The sequence below is a fragment of the Chiloscyllium punctatum genome, chromosome 10 (assembly GCF_047496795.1).
Source record: "Chiloscyllium punctatum isolate Juve2018m chromosome 10, sChiPun1.3, whole genome shotgun sequence".
Classification (NCBI taxonomy): Eukaryota; Metazoa; Chordata; class Chondrichthyes; order Orectolobiformes; family Hemiscylliidae; genus Chiloscyllium; species Chiloscyllium punctatum.
In genome coordinates this window covers 95,028,362-95,048,969 of record NC_092748.1, presented here as the reverse complement: position 1 = coordinate 95,048,969, position 20,608 = coordinate 95,028,362, and the positions used below count along the sequence as shown (strand labels likewise).

At 41.1% G+C, this 20,608-nt stretch overlaps 1 protein-coding gene across 4 annotated transcripts in view; it reads right to left on the bottom strand.

Moving 5' to 3' along the window:
* Positions 1–20,608, bottom strand: part of epc2 (enhancer of polycomb homolog 2 (Drosophila)) — a 72,477-nt gene that overhangs the window by 31,972 nt on the left and 19,897 nt on the right. For 3 of the 4 annotated variants that reach the window (XM_072579759.1, XM_072579762.1, XM_072579760.1), the window contains exons 2-6: positions 7,904–8,063; positions 7,088–7,233; positions 5,898–6,104; positions 4,811–4,959; positions 1,286–1,421 (exon numbers count right to left, since the gene is read on the bottom strand). In XM_072579759.1, the coding sequence (XP_072435860.1) occupies positions 1,286–1,421; positions 4,811–4,959; positions 5,898–6,104; positions 7,088–7,233; positions 7,904–8,063 (798 nt within the window). Of the gene's footprint in view, positions 1–1,285; positions 1,422–4,810; positions 4,960–5,897; positions 6,105–7,087; positions 7,234–7,903; positions 8,064–9,722; positions 9,846–20,608 lie in introns of all 4 variants that reach the window. The other variant, XM_072579761.1, reaches the window with a different exon arrangement.

Genomic DNA, 20,608 nt, shown 5'->3' with positions numbered 1-20,608 from the left:
CGAGGGTCTAATTTTGAGAGGAGACAAAAGAAACTTGAATGCATCAATTTTGAAAAGGTATCCTGAAGAGACACTATTCAGAGGGAAAGCAATTTGATAGATGTTTTAATGGTAAAATCAAACTATTAAAAGGTAGTGTCAGAAGTTATATCAAGACAGAAAGTGATCAGTGCAGGGGGCAAAAACTCCTGTTTAGAACAGAGACAAAAATAAGCTGAATAATGACAAGAGGAGGATTTTAGGGTCTTTCTAAATGAAAGAACAAAAATGAGCTGAATAGATTGATTTTCTTGCTTGTACAAATTTTTTGATCCAAACAGAACAAATGTGTCATCTTGATCTCAACTTTCTATGAATTAATTTCTATTATTTTAGCTACTTTGATCAAGGCTGCACTGAATACTGCTCAACATTAATGCTTAAATGCTAGCACCAAATGAACACAAAGGAACTTACACTACAATATTAACACATAACTTCAAGATAATTTTATTATTCATTTTGTTTTCTTTATTTTGACTTTATTTCCTTTCCAATAAACTACTGTTTCTTTAAACATTTCTAAGTATTTTAGTGGCAGCAAGTTTTGAGAAGATTTGTGGCTCAGGTTGAGGTTCTGGACATAGGTTTGCTTGCTGAGCTGGAAGGCTCACTTTCAGACGTTTCGTCACCATACTAGGTGACATCTTCAGTGAGCCTCCGGACGAAGCGGAGTGGCAATTTGAACATCCCAAGTTAATTCTAAAGTTGGGTGCAACACTGGCAAAAACTTGTCAGATTTGCAACTTACAAATAAAGAGCGGTACTTAACCAGTTATTAATATATAAAATCAAAGTGAGCACGATGAACCTGTCCAAGACTGCTAACGTAAGATGAATTGCCTGATCCATGTCTGTAGCTATACAAATCAAAGACAGCCTTTTCAAATTAAACATGCTAACTTAACCAAACTGGCTTTTGTTTGACACTACAGAACTGACAAGTTGACTGTCAGTCATCAATTTGTGCATATGCCAAGCAACATCTCTATCAACCAATCAGCACTCTTCTCTTAGACGAAGAATGTTGTTAATATTGATATTACTTGCTTGTAAATTTTCCTGAGAAGTCCAAGCTAAAAACTATTGATAAAAAGTTTCTTCTGTCAATGTTCAAATCATCTTTCACTATTGGGAACTTAAAAGAATAAGACCATAAAATCTCAAAATACAGAATACTCCAATGTTAAAATATATAATTTTGATCAATGAGTGCATAAGGAAAAATTTGACAAGGAAGTTTTACCTTAACAGTTTGGATTTCTGGTGCTTTGTAATGATTACCATTGTGAAGAGACACTGTCGTGTTGGAAATGGTCTTTTCCTGTTTCACAGTCCTTAGCTCACTCAAAATTTCTCCACCAAAGTCACCCATACGGTACCTACTCAATCAGAACAAAAAGTCAGCACTTCCTACAGAGTGAACTACGGTGCACGTCAGGACTGAAATCAGTTGATTTTTTTTAAAAAAAAGTTTGTCTGGGGACATGCACTTCACAGAATGCGCCAGCATTTATTGCTCAGCTCCAATTGCCCTCAAAAATGTAGTACTGAACTGCCTCTTGAACCACTACACTCCATTAAGTGTAAGTACACCCACAGTGCTGTTAGGGAGAGAGCTCCAGGATTTTTACCCAGCCACAGCGAAGGAAATTTTTAAAAACTCTTTTGTGGGATGTGGGCATGGCTGGCTAGTTGCCACTGAGGTGGTGGTGGTGGTGGTGGTGAGCTGCCTCCTTGAATCACTGCAGTCCATTGTTGATTCACAATGCTGTTAAGGAAGAAATTCCAGGAATTTGACCCAGCAACAATGAAGGAATGGTGATATATTTCCAAGTTAAGGCAGTGAGTGGCTTGGAGAACTCACAGGTTGGCATTCCATGCATCTACTGCCCTTGTCTTTTTTGATGGTAATGGTTGTGTGCTTGGAAGATGCTATTTAAAAGGAGCCTACTCACATCTGCAGTATATCTTAGCCATGGTATACACTGCCACTACTGTGTGCTGGCGGTAGAGAAAGTGAATGTTCATAAATAGCAGACTGCTTTGTCCTTGATCATGTCAAGCTTCTGCAGTGTTGTTGGGCTTGCACCTTGTAGATGGTGAACAGGCTTGGGGAGTCAGGATGAGTCTGCCCTGTCCTTGTAGCCACTATTTGTATAGGTAGTCCAGTTCAGTTTCTGGTCAATTTTTTTTATTCATTCCTGGGATGTGGGTGTCATTGGCCAGACCAGCATTAATTGCTCACCTTTAAACACTCCAGAGGGCATAAGGGCAGATTGCCGAGAGTCTGGGGTCATATGTAGGGCAGACCAGGTAAGAACAGCAGATTTCCTCCCCGAAAGAGCATTAGTGAAGCAGATGGGTTTTTCCATCAATCGACAATGGTTTCGTAGTCATCGTTAGGCTCTTAATTCTAGACATGTATTGTATTCAAATTCCACCATCAGCAATGATGGGATTTAGAACTGTATTTCCAAAACATTACCTGGGTCTTTGGATTAACAGTGATAATAGGCCATTACCTCTCCAATAACTACCAGAATGTTGACAGTGGGTGAATTAAACGTCAAGGGACAATGATTAGGTTCTCTTTTGTTGGAAATGGCATTTACCTGGCACTTGTATGGTGTGAGAGTTACTAGCCTCTTCTCAGCCTGACGGCTGAACTTTGTGCAAACATCAAACAACATCCCACTTCATACCTTATAACAGAAGGCATGTTATTGAAGAAGAATGGGCCTAGGACACGAAACAGAAGGAACTCCTCACAGAGATACACTCAGTATATGGCTGAAGCTTGTTTTAAATGCTTCAGCCTTAACTTTTGCACTGATGTGCTGGATTCCCCTTCATTGAGGATCAGGATATTTGTGTATTCCTTTACTCCTTTTGTTTGTTTTATTGTCCATTATCATTCACAACGGAGTTTGGCAGAACTGCAGAGCTTAGATCTAATCCAGGAACTGCTTAGCCCTACCTCTATTGTTCAGTATACAAGTGGTCCTGTGTTATAGCTTCACCAGGTTGATACATTGTTTTTGCCTTTGCATGGGGCTACTCCTGGTGTGACTTCATGAATTCTTTATTGAACTAGAGTTGATCTCCTGGCTTAATAAAAACCTTAAACACTGGGGATACTGTAATTCAAAAGCAAAAACATAAATTGCTGGAAAAGCTCAGGAAGTTTGGCAGCATCTGTACACAGAAATCATAGTTAATGTTTCAAGTCAAATGACATTCCTTAGAACCAGGAAGGATTACTCGACTCAAAACGTTAACTCTGATTTCTCTACACACATGCTGGCAGACGTGTTGAGCTTCTCCAGCAATTTTTTTGTTTTCTTGCTTGACAGTATTGGTACAGTGGGGATACAGAAGACCACGAGTGTGCAGATTTTGTACTGATGTGTCACTCTGCTGTTCCTAATGGCCCACAGTACTTCACAGACGTTTTACCTCAAGTTGCTGGATCTGTTCGAATTCTATTCAATTTTCCCCAGTAACTGTGCCACAATGAAGGCAAGCTCAATGTGAAGACAGGACAATGACCATGCATTAATCACCCTGAACTATATTGTTGTGGGAATATGGATCTATGATAGGCAGATGGTGAGGTTAAGTATGGCTTTCCCTCTTGCTCACTGCCTCACCACAAGTCGCAGGCCTGATCTAGCAGTAATGTCCTTTAGAACTTTACCACCACAATCAGTCATGGCGCTGGCCAGTCATTCTTGTTGATGGACACTGAAGTTCCCTCGCCCAGAGTGCTTTCTGTATTCTTGCCACCTTGAGTGCTTCCTTCAAGTGGTGCTCAACATGGTGGAACACTAATTCATCAGAAATTACTGGGGGGTAGAGGAAGAGATAAAGAGACAGACATCGAGAGAAAGAGAACGAGTGATCGAGAGGGAAGAGCGAGAAGGGACGAGGGAGGGAGAGGGGAGCGTGCGAGGGCAAAAGGGACGAGGGCGGGCGAGGGCAAAGGGCCAAACCGGACAGCAAGAGCGAGAAGGCACGAGAAAGCCGGGAGAGTGCTTCCTTCAAGTGGTGCTCAATATGCTTGAACATTGATTCATCAGTAAATTAGTGGGAGGTAGTTGAAGATAATAAACAGAGAAAGAGCTAGTTGATAGACAAAGAGATGTAGACAGAGAAAGAGAGAGGAAGGAGATTCAATGAGATAGAGAAAGCGAGACAACGAGCGAGAAGGACAAGGGGAGGGGCAATGTGGGGGGGGCATCAAGAAAGAAAGGCAACAAAAGACAGAGAAAAAGAGGGACAACGGGGGGTGATAACAAAATAGAAAGGAAGAGAACGCATGACAGAGGGAGAGAGTAGTAACTGAGAAGTTTAAAGAGAGAGAGATAAAGAGAGATACACACAGGCATGGTCATCAGCAGGTAGTTAGCTTGCCCATGTTTGATTTGATGCTGTTAGACTTTATGACGACTGAACTCAATATTGAGGACTCTCACGACAACTATTGCCCACCGTATACCACCACCCCTGCTGTGTCTGACTGGTGGGACAGGACATACCCAGGATGTTGATGGTGTCGACTGGGACAGGATATGTAAGAAACAATTCTGAGATACAGGTTTGATAGGCTGTTGCTTGCACTCCTAATTTTGGCAATACACCCAGAGGCTAATAAAGGCTTTGAAAAGTTGACAGATGATCCATATAGTTTTATTCCCTTTTGGAGATATTTTAGCTTGATAATTAGGTGATATTTTATGAGCTTAGGAAAAAAAAACAGTCATCATACCTCTTCTCAACCACATCCAGTGTTAGATGAAGCAAATCCTTTTTAGTCTTTTCTCGTCTCTTAATCATTTCTAAGATGGTAACTGCTCGGCTGAACTCTCGACGCAGTTTCAACATTTTCTCATATGAAGCTTCATCGTTTTTGCGATTCTGTTTTTAAAAATAATTACAATCGATGTTTTATAAAACAAGAATCATCAGAAAATGCACTCACATCGGCAGAAAAAAAAGCCCACAGGCAGCTGGATAATTTTCCCCATTAAATTAACATGGTGCATAATTTGTGAAAATGCATTTTGGTTTTAAACGGTGAATAAAAATGGATAAACAAAGAAAAAGAAAAGCAGTTTCCTCAACTTTTCATTGTCACGCGAAATATCAAATTAGCCACAGCACAAAGGATTTGTGCTCTGTCTTGATCCCAACTGAACAATTTGATTAAGAAACACTGGACTTAGAATCATAGAATTTTTATAGTACAGAAAGAGGCCATTCAATTTACTGTGTCAGTACTGGCTCCCGAAAGACCTACCAAGCTAGCATCATCTCCATCTCTATTTCCACAGTCCACTAACTTCATCACTTGCAAATATACATTCCTCTCTCTTTTGAAATCGCAGATGGAATCCACCTCTACCACTCTTCCAGGCAGAGCATTCCGAATCTTATTAAGTCTCTGAGTAAAGATTTTTCTCCTCATTTCACTCCAGCTCTCTTGTTGACAAGCTTTGCTGACTTGAAATGTTAACTCTGCTTTCATCCCACAGATACTGCCAGACTTGCTGAGTTTCTCCAGCAATTCCTGTTTTTGTCACCAATTTTGCACCCTGGACACTTCAATACAAATTTAGCATTTTTCCTCACAAGGGTAATGTTCATTCTTATTTATTCTGGAAACAGACTGTGTGAGCTGCACAAAATCTAGAGCACAGGAAGTATGGTTCTAAATTTCCATCAATACTAACACATTGACAATTAAGTATGTGACTGACAGGGAAGAGCACATAGCACTCTCAAATCTTCACTTCACATTTTGAAAGGAGGAATGTGACCAGCAACGAAAACTGCAAATACTAAATCATACTCACCTTTCTGGTCTGCATCTTCTCTGTTCTCCTTCGAAAAGCAACATATGGATCATTGTTAGTGGAGCCATCTCTTTTCTCCTGCTTCACCCAGGGGATGAGGGAGGGTGCCCTGCAGTTTTTGCGTTTCCTTGCCCAGTAATCATATACTGCTTTTATCAGGTAGTCATCTTCTTTCAAAAGCAATCTGGCCTCTTGAATAGATACAAGCTGAAGAACAAGATAAATTACAATAAAACTAATTTGTAAATTATTACATGTAATATTGAATTTGTGATAAGAGAACTAAGTCTAGGTTTTCACATTTCAATGTTCACCCACACGTAGAAAGATTTTTTTAAAAAACCATATCGCTCCCAAGTCTGCACCATCATTCAGGATGATCATGGCTGACTTCTGCCTGGACTGCTTGTTCCCACCCTCTCTCTATATCATTTCATTCCAAGATGCCAAATATCTGTCCATGTCAGCCTTGAATATGCTCAATGACGCCGCATCACAAAAGATCCAAAGAAAAACATTTCTCATATCTAAATAATCAACCCTTTATGAGGCTCTGTCCTCCTGTTTCATATTAATGAGCCTGGGGAAACCTGTGGACTGGAACGACAGTACAAATCAACCTTCTAAACGCTACACAGCAGTGATTACTTTACTTAACTAATCAATAGGACATCCTTCTCATCCCAGGAATTAATCTAGTGAACTTTTACTGTTTTGTCACAAAGGCATTTAGTTCCTTAGATATGGAAGAAAGAACTACACATAGTAATCTAAGTGTGGTCTTACCAAACGTCAGCATTACCTTCAGAGTCCCTGCATTTTGTATCTCACATCTAGTTTTGACTACATATGCCAATTGAGAATCTGATATAGTGGACAATTGAATAAACAGAGAATCTCTCAACGCACTGAGCAACTATTTTTCCACAATGCTACAAATTCTACAAACAGTGTGAAAGCATAGTAAGGACAGTAAATTAATTATTCAGGTAAGTATATCAACAAATTCTACATTACCTAAAAAAAAAATCAGCCAAAACCAAGTGTGACCATTATTATTAAAAGAAGGTGAGCAAAGTTACCCTCCTGCGCCTCCTCCTCTTAAGTCACCTATCGTCGTGATGTGGCCCTAAACAACTTAAGCTTGCAAACTAAAGATTTGTTGTTTTTGGCAGCTAATACATCAGTACCTGATTTCCACTAGCTTTTTCCAGCCGATCAAACATCTCTTCAAATTGCAATGGTTTGATCTCCATCTTTCTATTCAGACGATTGAATAAGACTTCATCTTCAGAATCCATGTCATAATCTGGCTGTTCACTATCCAGAATAAAAGCTGTAAAATACCAGAATTTTGTTTTTAGATGCAGACAAGTTATTGCAAAGCTTAAATGGGTTAGAATATAATTAGCAAAGAGGATATTACAAGTAATGTGTTAACAATTCGATGCTTAAGAAAAGCTGCTAATGCCGTAAGAACACCAAAGTTAAACCAATCTTCTTCTCTTACGAGTCAAATTACAAATGAAAATAACATTAACATAACATTTACTCATATCTCATCTATGTCAAAGTAAATCAGAAGTAATCAAATTTTCCAAAATGAAACTTCAATTACAGCCATTTTCAGTCACTAAATGTGCAGAATTGAAGTGCTTGGAGAAAAATGAGGGAAACCATATCAAAAGTCCTTTTATAATTTTCAGGACCATATCTTTGAATCTATATCGTATCCAAGGGTTAAAGTGAAATAAAATCTCACAAAAAGAAATAATCACAGTCCTTATAATAAAGTTTGCCTTAATTCATCTATTATTTGGGAAGATGTAAACAATTTTAAAGGTTTCAACAGAATATGAAAGAATGAAATTTTAAAACAATCAGATACTCCATTAGTGATCAACTGAAAATGAATCTTCCTCACAAACTGAAATCATGCTCAGGCAACAAAAGTTTTAGCGAGGAATCCCCAAGTCAAAGAAATAATCAGATGGTAAATGCCTTACGTTGAATGTGAATGAGCTGTTTTGGAACCTTGAATTCACCCCTGTATAGACGATCATAGTAGGAGACATTACTCTCTGCCTCGGGCACTGGAATAACCATATTCTCCCTTTTTTCTCTGAAGACCTGCTGTGCTGAAATAGCTCTCTGTAAATGATGTTCCTGAAAAAAAAGGGAGGGAAACTACATTACTGAAACATTAAAAGCTAAGTTTAGAATTTTCCCAATGGCCAAGTGATAAAAAAATTATATAAATTCAGGAAGCAATAAATTTAATCCCTGCTCTGCAGCAGTTTACCTGATCTCAACTCGAACATTACATGGCATGAATTTTCTTGCTATGAAAGCAGAACACAAAGAAGTCAAGTTCACCTTCTTTTAGAAAGAGGACATTTAGTTTGGCCAGAATTTAGCTTTACAGTGTTACTCTGCTATCAAACAGCAAAGCCATGTTCAATATCTAGCATAAAAAATAAAGAATGGCTACCTGCAAGGTACAGAAATGATGCAAAATCTGCATTAAACATCTAATCACAAATCACCTTACGAGAAAGGGGGCAATTTTATTAGAAAACAGCAACTTTCGCATTATATCCCTGCAATAAAAGCTTTCTGAAAATTGAAAAAGAGTAACTAAAGTTTGCATTTCCAGATTGTTCAGCAGTAGAGTTGGAGTTCCAAATAATGAAGGGGAATCCAAAATGTACAATTCATCAATTGACCATCAACCCAGCAGTATTGTAAAAGGTAATAGGGTGAACAATCCATCAGCTTATTTTTAAAATCTATTTCCGTATTGGGCATCTTTTTGATTTGTTAGTATTATTGGGAATTGTTTTAGAAAACTAATAGCTCAGAAAACTGCAAAGGACAAGCACGCACTAATCAATAATTTGGTCAGGGAACAGGCATTTCTGTAAGGCTGGTCAGCAATGAATCCAAACATACAAAATTTACAGGCTTCAAGGTATGTTGAGAGATGAAGAGAAAAATTGAGTGGGCCAGTTCAAGTTGCTGATGAGTGGGAGTGGGTCAGACCAGTCTGGTGAGAGGAGAAAGAAGAAAGTGAGATTTCCCTCTAAATCGATTTTAAGGATAAAGCCAAAGTAGAAGGATACTTCCTGCAATTAAAGTGGACTGCAGCCTACTGGAGAGAACAAAAAAGCATCTGGAGAGAAAAACACCAAACAAAGTCTGTTTTTCTGGTGAACATAAAATTCCCACAAAATGAATCCAAGAAGAGGTTTTCCCAAGCTAAACTTTCCTTGCTAACGAATGTCACACAAATAGAGTGTTATTTGGATGTTGTTAGTGGAATGTGGCTGGATGGAAATGACTGATTTATTCACACCATCACAACACTGAGAACACTTCAGAAATGCTTAATGGACTGTGAAGTGCTTGGAGACATAATTGAGAAAGGTGCTCATATAAACGCAAATTCTTATTCATTTTTGTTCAAATAAAGTTTCAATCATACGCTCCTAACTATAGATAAATGTAATTATCCAAGGTACAGGAATTGTCGACATACAATATATGATCAAAAATATAATAGATTTACTGTGGAACTAGATCATCTGAGATTTAGAGTGGATTCTCTTTAGAATTGTGAAAATGATTCTGATTGCAGGTTTAAATTGTGACTGCTATGGAAATAAACTGCTTCCAATAATATCAGTTTAGCAGCCAAATATCATCCCAACAGCATAAAGTAAACTGCACTGCATCTAATTTACTCAGTAGCTTTCCTTAATGGCAGTAACTTGACAAACAGGACAATTTTAACAGGGACTCTAAATTAGTGGGTTTCAACTGTACCTGCAATTTCAAAGGTGTTTCCTAGCTTGTGTGCTGTGAAGGGATTTGTTCGAAAGTAGCTCAAAGCACCAGAGCAGCAAAAGGTCCCACATAACTGCCTTTTATAATATAAACTGAGCAGCCCTGTAAATGGGAAGTAAACAGGCAGAGTGAATCATTAAAAGGTGGCAGCACCAGTATGTGAGGTTGTAAAAGTTTTGCATCAAATCCACATCCATAGTGTTACATCTTCCAAAGAGGTGGCCTCAGAAGCATCACATATCTCCACCCAAAAACAAAAATAAGTTCTCTCAAGATATGATTTGACAAATATTCTCTCTGTCACTCAGTTCATCTAGTTATTGCTAAAATACTTCAAGAGATGTAACTGGGATGTAGGTCATTAGTTGGAAATTCACGTCACTCTTAGTTGTTATGAAGTTTCAAGTGTTTTTAATAAATTCAGGCAGTGAGCTTCACTGGCTGTGCCAGCATGGGTTCCCCATTCCCACGTGCCCTCGAGAAGGTAGGAGGAACTGCCTTTCTGAACCCTGCAGTCATTTGATATAGGTACATCCAGAGTGCTGTTAGGATGGGAGATCCAGGATTTTGATTCTGGTACGGCAAAGTAGTTCCAAGTCTAGGTGGTGTGTAGCTTAAAGGAAAGCTTACAGGTAGTGATGTTCCAATAAATCTCCCACATTTGACTTCTGAGACAGTAGTGGTCATGGGTTTGTAAGGTGTTCTCTAAACAGCCCTGGTGACTTTCTGCAGTGTATCATATAAATTGTACACAATGCTGCTATTGTGTGTTGGTGGTTCTGGCAATGAATGTTTGTGGATGTGATGTCAACCAAGCAAAGTACTTTGTTGTGGATGGTGTTAAGTTTCTTGAGTGCTATTTAAATTGCACTCATCAGTGCAAGTGGGACTATTCCATAGCACTTGATTTGGAATCAGGAAGTGGCTTAGTCATTGTAGGGACTGCCAGTCTGAGCTGCTCTTTTGACCGTAATATTTATATGTTGATTCCTTTTCAGTTTCTGGTCAATAGAAATCTCAATGTTGAGACTGGTATTCAATAATAACAATTCTACTGCATGTCAAGGGTGATGGTTGGATTCTCTCCTGTGCTGGAGATGGCCAGTGTCTGACACTTTATTGTTACTTATTTGCACAAACTTGGAAATTGCCTAGATTCTGCTGCACTTAGAATTGGAGGCATCATTCCGTTTAACTTTCTTACCAACTGCACAGACGTCGGAGACCTGTGCACAGTAGGGTGCTAATGGTGGTTGCTGTATGTGGAGCATTGGAGTGGCTGCGCGCAGCTTAGATGGAATGTTGAGAAGAGGAGCACAAATGGTGCTCAACATCATGCAAACATCGGTTAACATTACATGAAGCTCCTGCATGCCTTTCTGCACTTTTCAATGATCCCTTGGATTGACTCTAATAGTGGAGTCGGAATATGAGGTCCAAAAGATTGTGGTTGAATAAAATTTGTACAGTTAACGGTCCACAGCCCCTCATGGGTCCACATGGGTTTCAACAGAGAAAGAATAAGAGAGAGACAGATAGAGAGATATATAGAGAGGGAGAGAGGAAGAAAGGAGGGAGAGAGGAAGAAAGGAGGAAGAGGCGAGAGGACTGAGAGATAGCAAGCAGTAAATTTTCTTGTCTATGTTTGAACCTAAAAGGACAAACCTCTAACTTTTAGAGTCCCCGGTTCTGCATTCAGCCACAAGAGCAAATATCCTTTCCAAGTTCACCTTGCCAAGATAATTCAGGATCTTATACACTTCAATTAAGTAACTCCTCACTTCTGAACTCCAGTGAGACCATGCCCAGTCTGTCCAACCCATCCCCATGACAGCCCAAATTTACCTTAACCTCCTCTGAACTGCCTCCAACAGCTATGTAATTTCTTAAAGGAGCCCAAAACTGTGCGCAGTATTTGAAATATAATCTCATCAATGCTCTGTACAATAGAAGCTATAATATCCTTACTTTTATGTTTAATCCCACTTGTAATAACAAGTAGCATTCCATTACTTCATTACACGCTGTACTGGAATACCAACTGTGTAACTCATACGCTAGAGCACTCAAATCCCTGTGCACCTTGGCAGTCCACAGTCAATGTCTACTGAAGCAATAACTATTCTTGTGTCATCTTGAATTTATCTGCCATGCCTTTGTTCCCCCTAGCTAACACAATGATGGAAATTGTAAAAGGTTGAGGCCCCAGCAAAGACCTGTGTGGGACTCCACATGTCATATTTTACTAATCAGACAAAAACCCTTTTATGCTTGTTGTGTTTTCTGTCATCCAACCAACCTTCTATGTATGCCAATATTACCTCCACACAATGAGCTCTATTTTCTGCAATAAGCTGTGATGTGACACCTTATCAAATGGCTTCTGGAAAACCAAGTACAGAATCTCTACATGTTCCTCTTTAGCCATATGTTGCCTTCGAAGGAATCCAAAAAAAGTTAAACAATTTTAGTTTCTCAAAATTATGCTGACCTTTCCCGATTACCATGAATTTTCCTACGTATGCAGCTTTAATCTCTTAAAAGATTGATTTTAATACTTTCCCCACAAATGTCAAACTAATTGGCCTATAGTTTCCTGTTTACTGCCTCTCTACTTTCTTGAAGAGGGGTTATGTTTGCTACTTTCAAGTCTTCAAAGTTTGTGAGAAAATTTGTAGCTCGGGTGCTCGTTGTTGTGGTTCTGTTCGCCGAGCTGGGAATTTCCGTCGCAGACATTTCGCCCCCTGCCAAGGTGAACTAAAATGCTAGAGGAAACATCACAGAAGCGCTTCACAGGAGGCTCCCAAGCACTGAGGATGTCACCAAGACAGGAGACGAAACGTCGGCAACACAAATTCCCAGCTCGGCGAACAGAACCACAATAACACTTTCAAGTCTGATGGAATCTTTCCTAAATCTGGCGAAGTTTGCAAAATAAACATCAACATATCTATTACCGCATTAGTTATCTCACTTACAACATAGGACAAAGTCATAGAGATGTACAGCATGGAAACAGACCCTTCGGTCCAACCCGTCCATGCCAACCAGACATCCCAACCCAATCTAGTCCCACCTGCCAGCACTCGGCCCATATCCCTCCAAACCTTTCCTGTTCATATATCCATCCAGATGCCTCTTAAATGTTGCAATTGTACTAGTCTCCACCACTTCCTCTGGCAGCTCATTCCGTACACGTACCACCCTCTGCATAAAAAGGTTGCCCCTTGGGTCCCTTTTATATCTTTCCCCTCTCACCCTAAACCTATGCCCTCTAGTCTGGACTCCCCAACCCCAGGGAAAAGACTTTTGTCTATTTATCCTATCCATGACACTCATAATTTTGTAAACCTCTAGAAGGTCACCCCTCAGCCTCTGATGCTCCAGGGAAAACAGCCCCAGCATGTTCAGCCTCTCCCCATAGCTCAAATCCTCCAACCCTGGCAACATCCTTGTAAATCTTTTATGAACCCTTTCAAGTTTCACAACATCTTTCATGATAGGAAGGAAACCAGAATCGCACGCAATATTTCAACAGTGGCCTAGCCAATGTCCTGTACAGCCGCAACATGACCTCCCAACTCTTGTACTCAATACTCTTACCAATAAGAGAAAGCACACCAAACGCCTTCTTCACTATCCTATCTACCTGTACTCCACTTTCAAGGAGCTATGAATCTGCACTCCAAGGTCTCTTGGTTCAGCAACACTCCCTCGGACCTTACCATTAAGTCCTGCTAAGATTTGCTTTCCCAAAATGCAGCACCTCGCATTTATCTGAATTAATCTCCATCTGCCACTTCTTGGCCCATTAGATCAAGATCCTGTTGTAATCTGAGGTAACCTTCTTTGCTGTCCACTACACCTCCAATTTTGGTGTCATCTGCAAACTTACTAACTGTACCTCTTATGCTCGCATCCAAATCATTTATGTAAATGACAAAAAGTAGAGGACCCAGCACCGATCCTTGTGGCACTCCACTGGTCACAGGTCTCCAATTTGAAAAACAACCCTCCACCACCACCCTCTGTCTTCAACTTTTGAGCCAGTTCTGTATCCAAATGGCTAGTTCTTCCTTTATTCCGTGAGCTCTAACCTTGCTAATCAGTCTCCCATGGGGAACCTTGTCGAACACCTTACTGAAGTCCACATAGATCACATCTACCGCTCTGCCCTCATCTATCGTCTGTGTTACTTCTTCAAAAAACACAATCAAGTTTGTGAGACATGACTTCCCACGCACAAAGCCATGTTGACTATCCCGAATCAGTCCTTGCCTTTCCAAATACATGTACATCCTGTCCCTCAAGATCCCCTCCAACAACTTGCCCACCACTGACGTCAGGCTCACTAGTCTATAAGTTCCCTGGCTTGTCCTTACTACCTTTATTAAAGAGTGGCACCACGTTAGCCAATCTCCAGTCTTCCGGCACCTCACCTGTGACTTATCAATAATACAAATATCTCAGCAAGAGGCCCAGCAATCACTTCTCTAGCTTCCCATAGTGTTTTAGGGTACACCTGATCAGGTCCTGGGGACTTATCCACCTTTATACGTTTCAAGACATCCAGCATTTCCTCCTCTGTAATATGGACATTTTGCAAGGTGTCACCATCTATTTCACTACTTTCTATATCTTCCATATACTTTTCCACAGTAAATACTGATGCAAAATATTTGTTTAGTATCTCTCCCATTTTCTGCGGCTCCACACAAAGGCCGCTTTGCTGATGTTTTGAGGGGCCCTATTCTCTCCCTAGATATCCGTATGACCTTAATGTATTTGAAAAAAAAAACCCCTTTGGATTCTCCTGATTTCTATTTGCCAAAGCTATTTCATGTCCCCGTTTTGCCCTCCTGATTTCCCTCTTAAGTATACTCCGACTGCCTTTATATGCTTCTAAGGATTCACTCAATCTATCCTGGACATACCTTACATATGCTTCCTTCCTTTTCTGAACCAAAACCTCAATTCCTTTAGTCATCCAGCATTCCCTATATCTACCAGCCTTTCCTTTCACCCTAACAGGAATATACTTTCTCTGGATTCTTGTTATTTCATGTCTGAAGGCTTCCCATTTTCCTGCCGTTCCTTTACCAGCGAACACCTGCCCCCAATCAGCTTTTGAAAGTTCTTATCTAATACCGTCAAAATTGGCCTTTCTCCAATTTAGAACTTCAACTTTTAGATCTGGTCTATCCTTTTCCATCAGTATTTTAAATCCAATAGAATTATGATCACTGGCCCCAAAGTGCTCCCCCACTGACACCTCAGTCACCTGCCGCCTTATTCCCCAAGAGTAGGTCAAGTTTTGCATCTTCTCTAGTAGGCACATCCACATACTGAATCAGAAAATTTTCTTGTACACACTTAAATTCCTCGCCATCTAAACCCTTAAACTATGGCAGTCCCAGTCTATGTTTGGAAAGTTAAAATTCCCTACCTTAACCACCCTATTATCCTTACAGAAAAGCTGAGATCTCCTTACAAGTTTGTTTTTCAATTTCTGACTAGTAGGGGGTCTATAATACAATCCCAATAAGGTGATCATCCCTTTCTTATTTTTCAGTTCCACCCAAATAACTTCTCTGGATGTATTTCCAGGAATATCCTCCCTCAGCACAGCTGTAATGCTATCCCGTATCAAAAATGCCACTCCCCCTTCCTTTCTTGCCTCCCTTTCTATCCTTCCTGTAGCATTTGTATCCTGGCATATTAAGCTGCCAGTCCTGCCCATCCCTGAGCCATGTTTCTGTAATTACTATGATATCCGAGTCCCACGTTCCTAACCATGCCCCGAGTTCATCTGCTTTTCCTGTTAGGCCCCTTGCATTGAAATAAATGCAGTTTAATTTATTCGTCCTCCCTTGTCCCTGCCTGCCCTGACTGTTTGACTCGCTTCTGTTTTTAACTGTACCCACCTCAGATTGATCTCTTTCCTCACTATCTCCCTGGGTCCCGTAGCCACATCTCTAAATCAGCTATTAGATCATATTTAATAACTTCAGTGTACACTGTCAACTCGGAAACATTGTTATGCACATTCAGATGAACAGCCTTTAGTTTTGTCCTCTTGTTATCTTTGTAACATCTAGCCCTTATTGTAGTGAATTCCTAAGTTTTTTTTCAATATTCCTTCCTTTTATTTTCTGACCCTCATTTCCTTCCTTACCTTATCTGTTCTTTGAGGAACCACATCTTTTGACATTTTAACCCTTGCTCCCACTCTTTAGTTACTTGGTTAACTGGAACACTACTCGAACCATGGTTCAGTTGTTAATCATTCCAATGATACAGCCTCACTTTCCCAAGCACTGGAACCCACTTCTCCCACACCAGACTTTGAGCCACGTATTTCTAATTTTATGCACCCTATACTTGCAAGGACATAAAAATACTATTTACCTAAAAACCTGCATGTCAATTAAGAGCAGTCAATAGATATTTTTAATTATTAAACTTCAAAAAATCTGATAGAGTTTTAGAGAAAATAACAGAACACTAATTAAAAAGAATGCAGCGGACATTATGTATACAGATTCTCAAAAATCACTGAAGATGATGCTGCATAAGCAATTGTGCATACAATCGGGGCATTAGCACTGAAGCAGTGGCATGGCAATGTGGATAGCATGCTTAACAAAGAATAGTCGTTAATGGATGCTCTTCATATTGTAACACAAGTAATGGTGTGCTCTGGGGTCATTTTTGGAATGACTTGTTTTGAATCAAACATCTCAAATCTGTGCATATTTGTGTCAGCAAATTATTCCCCACGATAAATTCCTTTTCCATACTCATAACAGAAATCTGTCTTGCTCTAATTACACTATTCTTCAGCATCATGACTAATGGCAGAATGGTAATTACTATTGGAGGTTTGTATTATATATTAATAGAAGTAGAAGAATTCTGGATAGTGGGAATCAGAGCATAAGTCAACATGAGGAGTGCTCAAAGAGAAGATAGAGGTTAAGTCAAGCAAATATAAGAACAGGCAGGGCTAGATTAATGAATATGGCTGGATTGGTGGACTGAAGTGTTGTTATTTTAATACAAGGATTATAATAAATAAGGCAGATGAGTGTAGAGTGCAGATTAGTACATGGAACTACGATGGTGGCTGACAGAAGGGCAGGACTAGGAGCTCAATGTTCCCAAGGTTTAGGTATTTCAGGCGTGATAGACAGATGTAAAAGAGGTGAACTGAATTGAATGGAATGATTTGTTGTTACTTGTATTTAACAAAGAAATAGTGGGGAGTGTAATATGTCATCACGCTCCAGGACCATTTTGACTTACAGAAGATACAACTAAAAACAAAGTTATCTTCATCCCTTCTTGTGCACCACTCGTGTCATAGAACATAGAGAACATAGAACAATACAGCACAGAACAGGCCCTTCGGCCCACGATGTTGTGCCGAACTTCTATCCTAGATTAAGCACCCATCCATGTACCTATCCAAATGCCGCTTAAAGGTCGCCAATGATTCTGACTCTACCACTCCCACGGGCAGCGCATTCCATGCCCCCACCACTCTCTGGGTAAAGAACCCACCCCTGACATCTCCCCTATACCTTCCACCCTTCACCTTAAATTTATGTCCCCTTGTAACACTCTGTTGTACCCGGGGGAAAAGTTTCTGACTGTCTACTCTATCTATTCCTCTGATCATCTTATAAACCTCTATCAAGTCACCCCTCATCCTTCGCCGTTCCAACGAGAAAAGGCCGAGAACTCTCAACCTATCCTCGTACGACCTATTCTCCATTCCAGGCAACATCCTGGTAAATCTTCTCTGCACCCTCTCCAAAGCTTCCACATCTTTCCTAAAGTGAGACGACCAGAACTGCACACAGTACTCCAAATGTGGCCTAACCAAAGTCCTGTACAGCTGCAACATCACTTCACGACTCTTGAATTCAATCCCTCTGCTAATGAACGATAATACACCATAGGCCTTCTTACAAACTCTATCCACCTGAGTGGCAACTTTCAAAGATCTATGTTCATAGACCCCAAGATCCCTCTGTTCCTCCACCTGACTAAGAACCCTACCATTAAGCCTGTATTCTGCATTCTTATTTGATCTTCCAAAATGGACAACCTCACACTTGACAGGGTTGAACTCCATCTGCCACTCCTCAGCCCAGCTCTGCATCATATCTAAGTCCCTTTGCAAACGACAAATGCCCTCCTCACTCTCCACAACTCCACCTATCTTCGTATCATCTGCGAATTTACTGACCCACCCTTCGACTCCCTCATCCAAGTCATTAATAAAAATTACAAACAGCAGAGGACCCAGAACTGATCCCTGCGGAACTCCACTTGTAACTGGGCTCCAGGCTGAATATTTACCATCTACCACCACTCTGACTTCGACCGGTTAGCCAGTTTTCTATCCAAGTGGCCAAATTTCCCTTTATCCCATGCCTCCTGACTTTCTGCATAAGCCTACCATGGGGAACCTTATCAAATGCCTTACTAAAATCCATGTACACTACATCCACTGCTCTACCCTCATCCACATGCTTGGTCACCTCCTCGAAGAATTCAATAAGACTTGTAAGGCAAGACCTACCCTTCACAAATCTGTGCTGGCTGTCCCTAATCAAGCAGTGTCTTTCCAGATACTCATAAATCCTATCCCTCAGTACCCTTTCCATTACTTTGCCTACCACAGAAGTAAGACTAACTGGCCTGTAATTCCCGGGGTTATCCCTATTCCCTTTTTTGAACAGGGGCACAACATTCGCTACTCTCCAGTCCCCTGGTACCACCCCCGTTGACAGTGAAGACGAGAAGATCATTGCCAACGGTACTGCAATTTCCTCTCTTGCTTCCCACATAATCCTAGGATATATCCCGTCAGGCCCGGGGGACTTGTCTATCCTCAAGTTGTTCAAAATGTCCAACACATCTTCCTTCCTAACAAGTATCTCTTCTAGCTTACCAGTCCGTTTCACACTCTCCTCTTCAACAATACGGTCCCTCTCATTCGTAAATACTGAAGAGAAGTACTTGTTCAAGACCTCTCCTATCTCTTCCGACTCAATACACAATCTCCCACTACTGTCCTTGATCGGACCTACCCTCGTTCTTGTCATTCTCAGGTTTCTCACATACGCATAAAATGCCTTGGGGTTATCCTTGATCCTATCCGCCAAGGATTTTTCATGCCCTCTCTTCGCTCTCCTAATCCCTTTCTTCAGGTCCCTTCTGGCTATCCTGTATCCCTCCACTGCTCTGTCTGAACCCTATTTCCTCAACCTTATGTAAGCCTTCTTCTTCCTCTTTACTAGACTTTCAACCTCCCTCGTCAACCAAGGCTCTCTCACACGACCATTTCTTTCCTGCCTGATAGGTACATACATATCAAGGACACGTCGTATCTGCTCCTTGAAAAAGTCCCACATTTCCACCACATCCTTCCCTGACAGCCTATGCTCCCAACTTATGCTCCTCAAATCCTGTCTTACAGCATCGTAATTTCCCTTCCCCCAATTGTAAAATCTACCTTGTTGTGCGCACCTATCTCCCTCCATAACCAAGGTGAAAGTCACAGAATTGTGGTCACCATCACCAAAATGTTCACCCACTAACAAGCCCATCACTTGTCCCGGTTCATTACCGAGTACCAAATCCAATATGGCCTCCCCTCTGGTTGGACAATCTACATACTGAGTTAGAAAAGCTTCCTGGACACACTGCACAAACACCGCCCCATCCAATCTACTTGATCTAAAGAGCTTCCAATCAATATTTGGGAAGGTGAAGTCGCCAATGACTACGACCCTGTGGCTTCTGCACCTTTCCAAAATCTGTTTCCCAATCTGTTTCTCCACATCTCTGCTGCTATTGGGGGGCCTATAGTAAACACCCAACAAGGTGACTGCACCTTTCCTATTTCTGACTTCAGCCCATACTACCTCCAAAGGCAGATCCCCCTCAAACTTCCTTTCTGCAGCCGTTATACCATTTCTAATTAACAATGCCACCCCCTCTCCTTTTTTACCACCCTCCCTAATCTTACTGAAACATCTGTAACCAGGAACCTCCAACAGCCATTCCTGTCCTTCATCTATCCATGTTTCCGTGATGGCCACAACATCGTAGTCCCACAACAGACTCTGGGTTCTCAATATAATGGGCTCCAGGGTCACAAAGACCTCAGATCACAGTCAATTCCAGAAGCCCCACTCCAGGGCCACCCTCACCACTGCAGCCACCACCGCCAGACGACCTGCTTCAGGCATTCAGCACCAGGAGTATCACACTGGTCCTACCATGCTGTCGCCAATATAACCACCACTCCTGTCGTCACCAGGAGAACCAATTTGGGCCTACTGCACCGCTGCAGCTGAAACCCAACATCTCTCGATTCCAAACGCAGATGTCACCTTCTCTGCTTTAATTTCCGCACAACTTTAGAGGGCTCATCCAACAAAACCAAATGGGGACAACCCAAGGATAAGAAAGTGGGTGCAATCACTATGATAAGGGCTATACTTCGGTCTCCCAATAGCCACTGGGAGAGAGAGGAATAGATATGTCAGCGGATCATGGGAAGATGCAAAAACAACAATGTTGTTATAATGGGTGATTTTAACTTCCCCAGTATTGACTGGGACTCCATTATTGTCAGGGCGGCACGGTGACTCAGTGGTTAGCATTGCTGCCTCACAGCGCCAGGGACCCTGGCTCGATTCCAGCCTCGGGTGACTGTGTGTGGAGTTTGCACATTCTCCCTGTGTCTGCGTGGGTTTCCTCCCACAGCCAGATGTGCAGGTTAGGTGAACTGTTCATGCTAAATTGCTCATTAGTTAGGGGGAATGGGTCTGGGTCACCCAATTAAT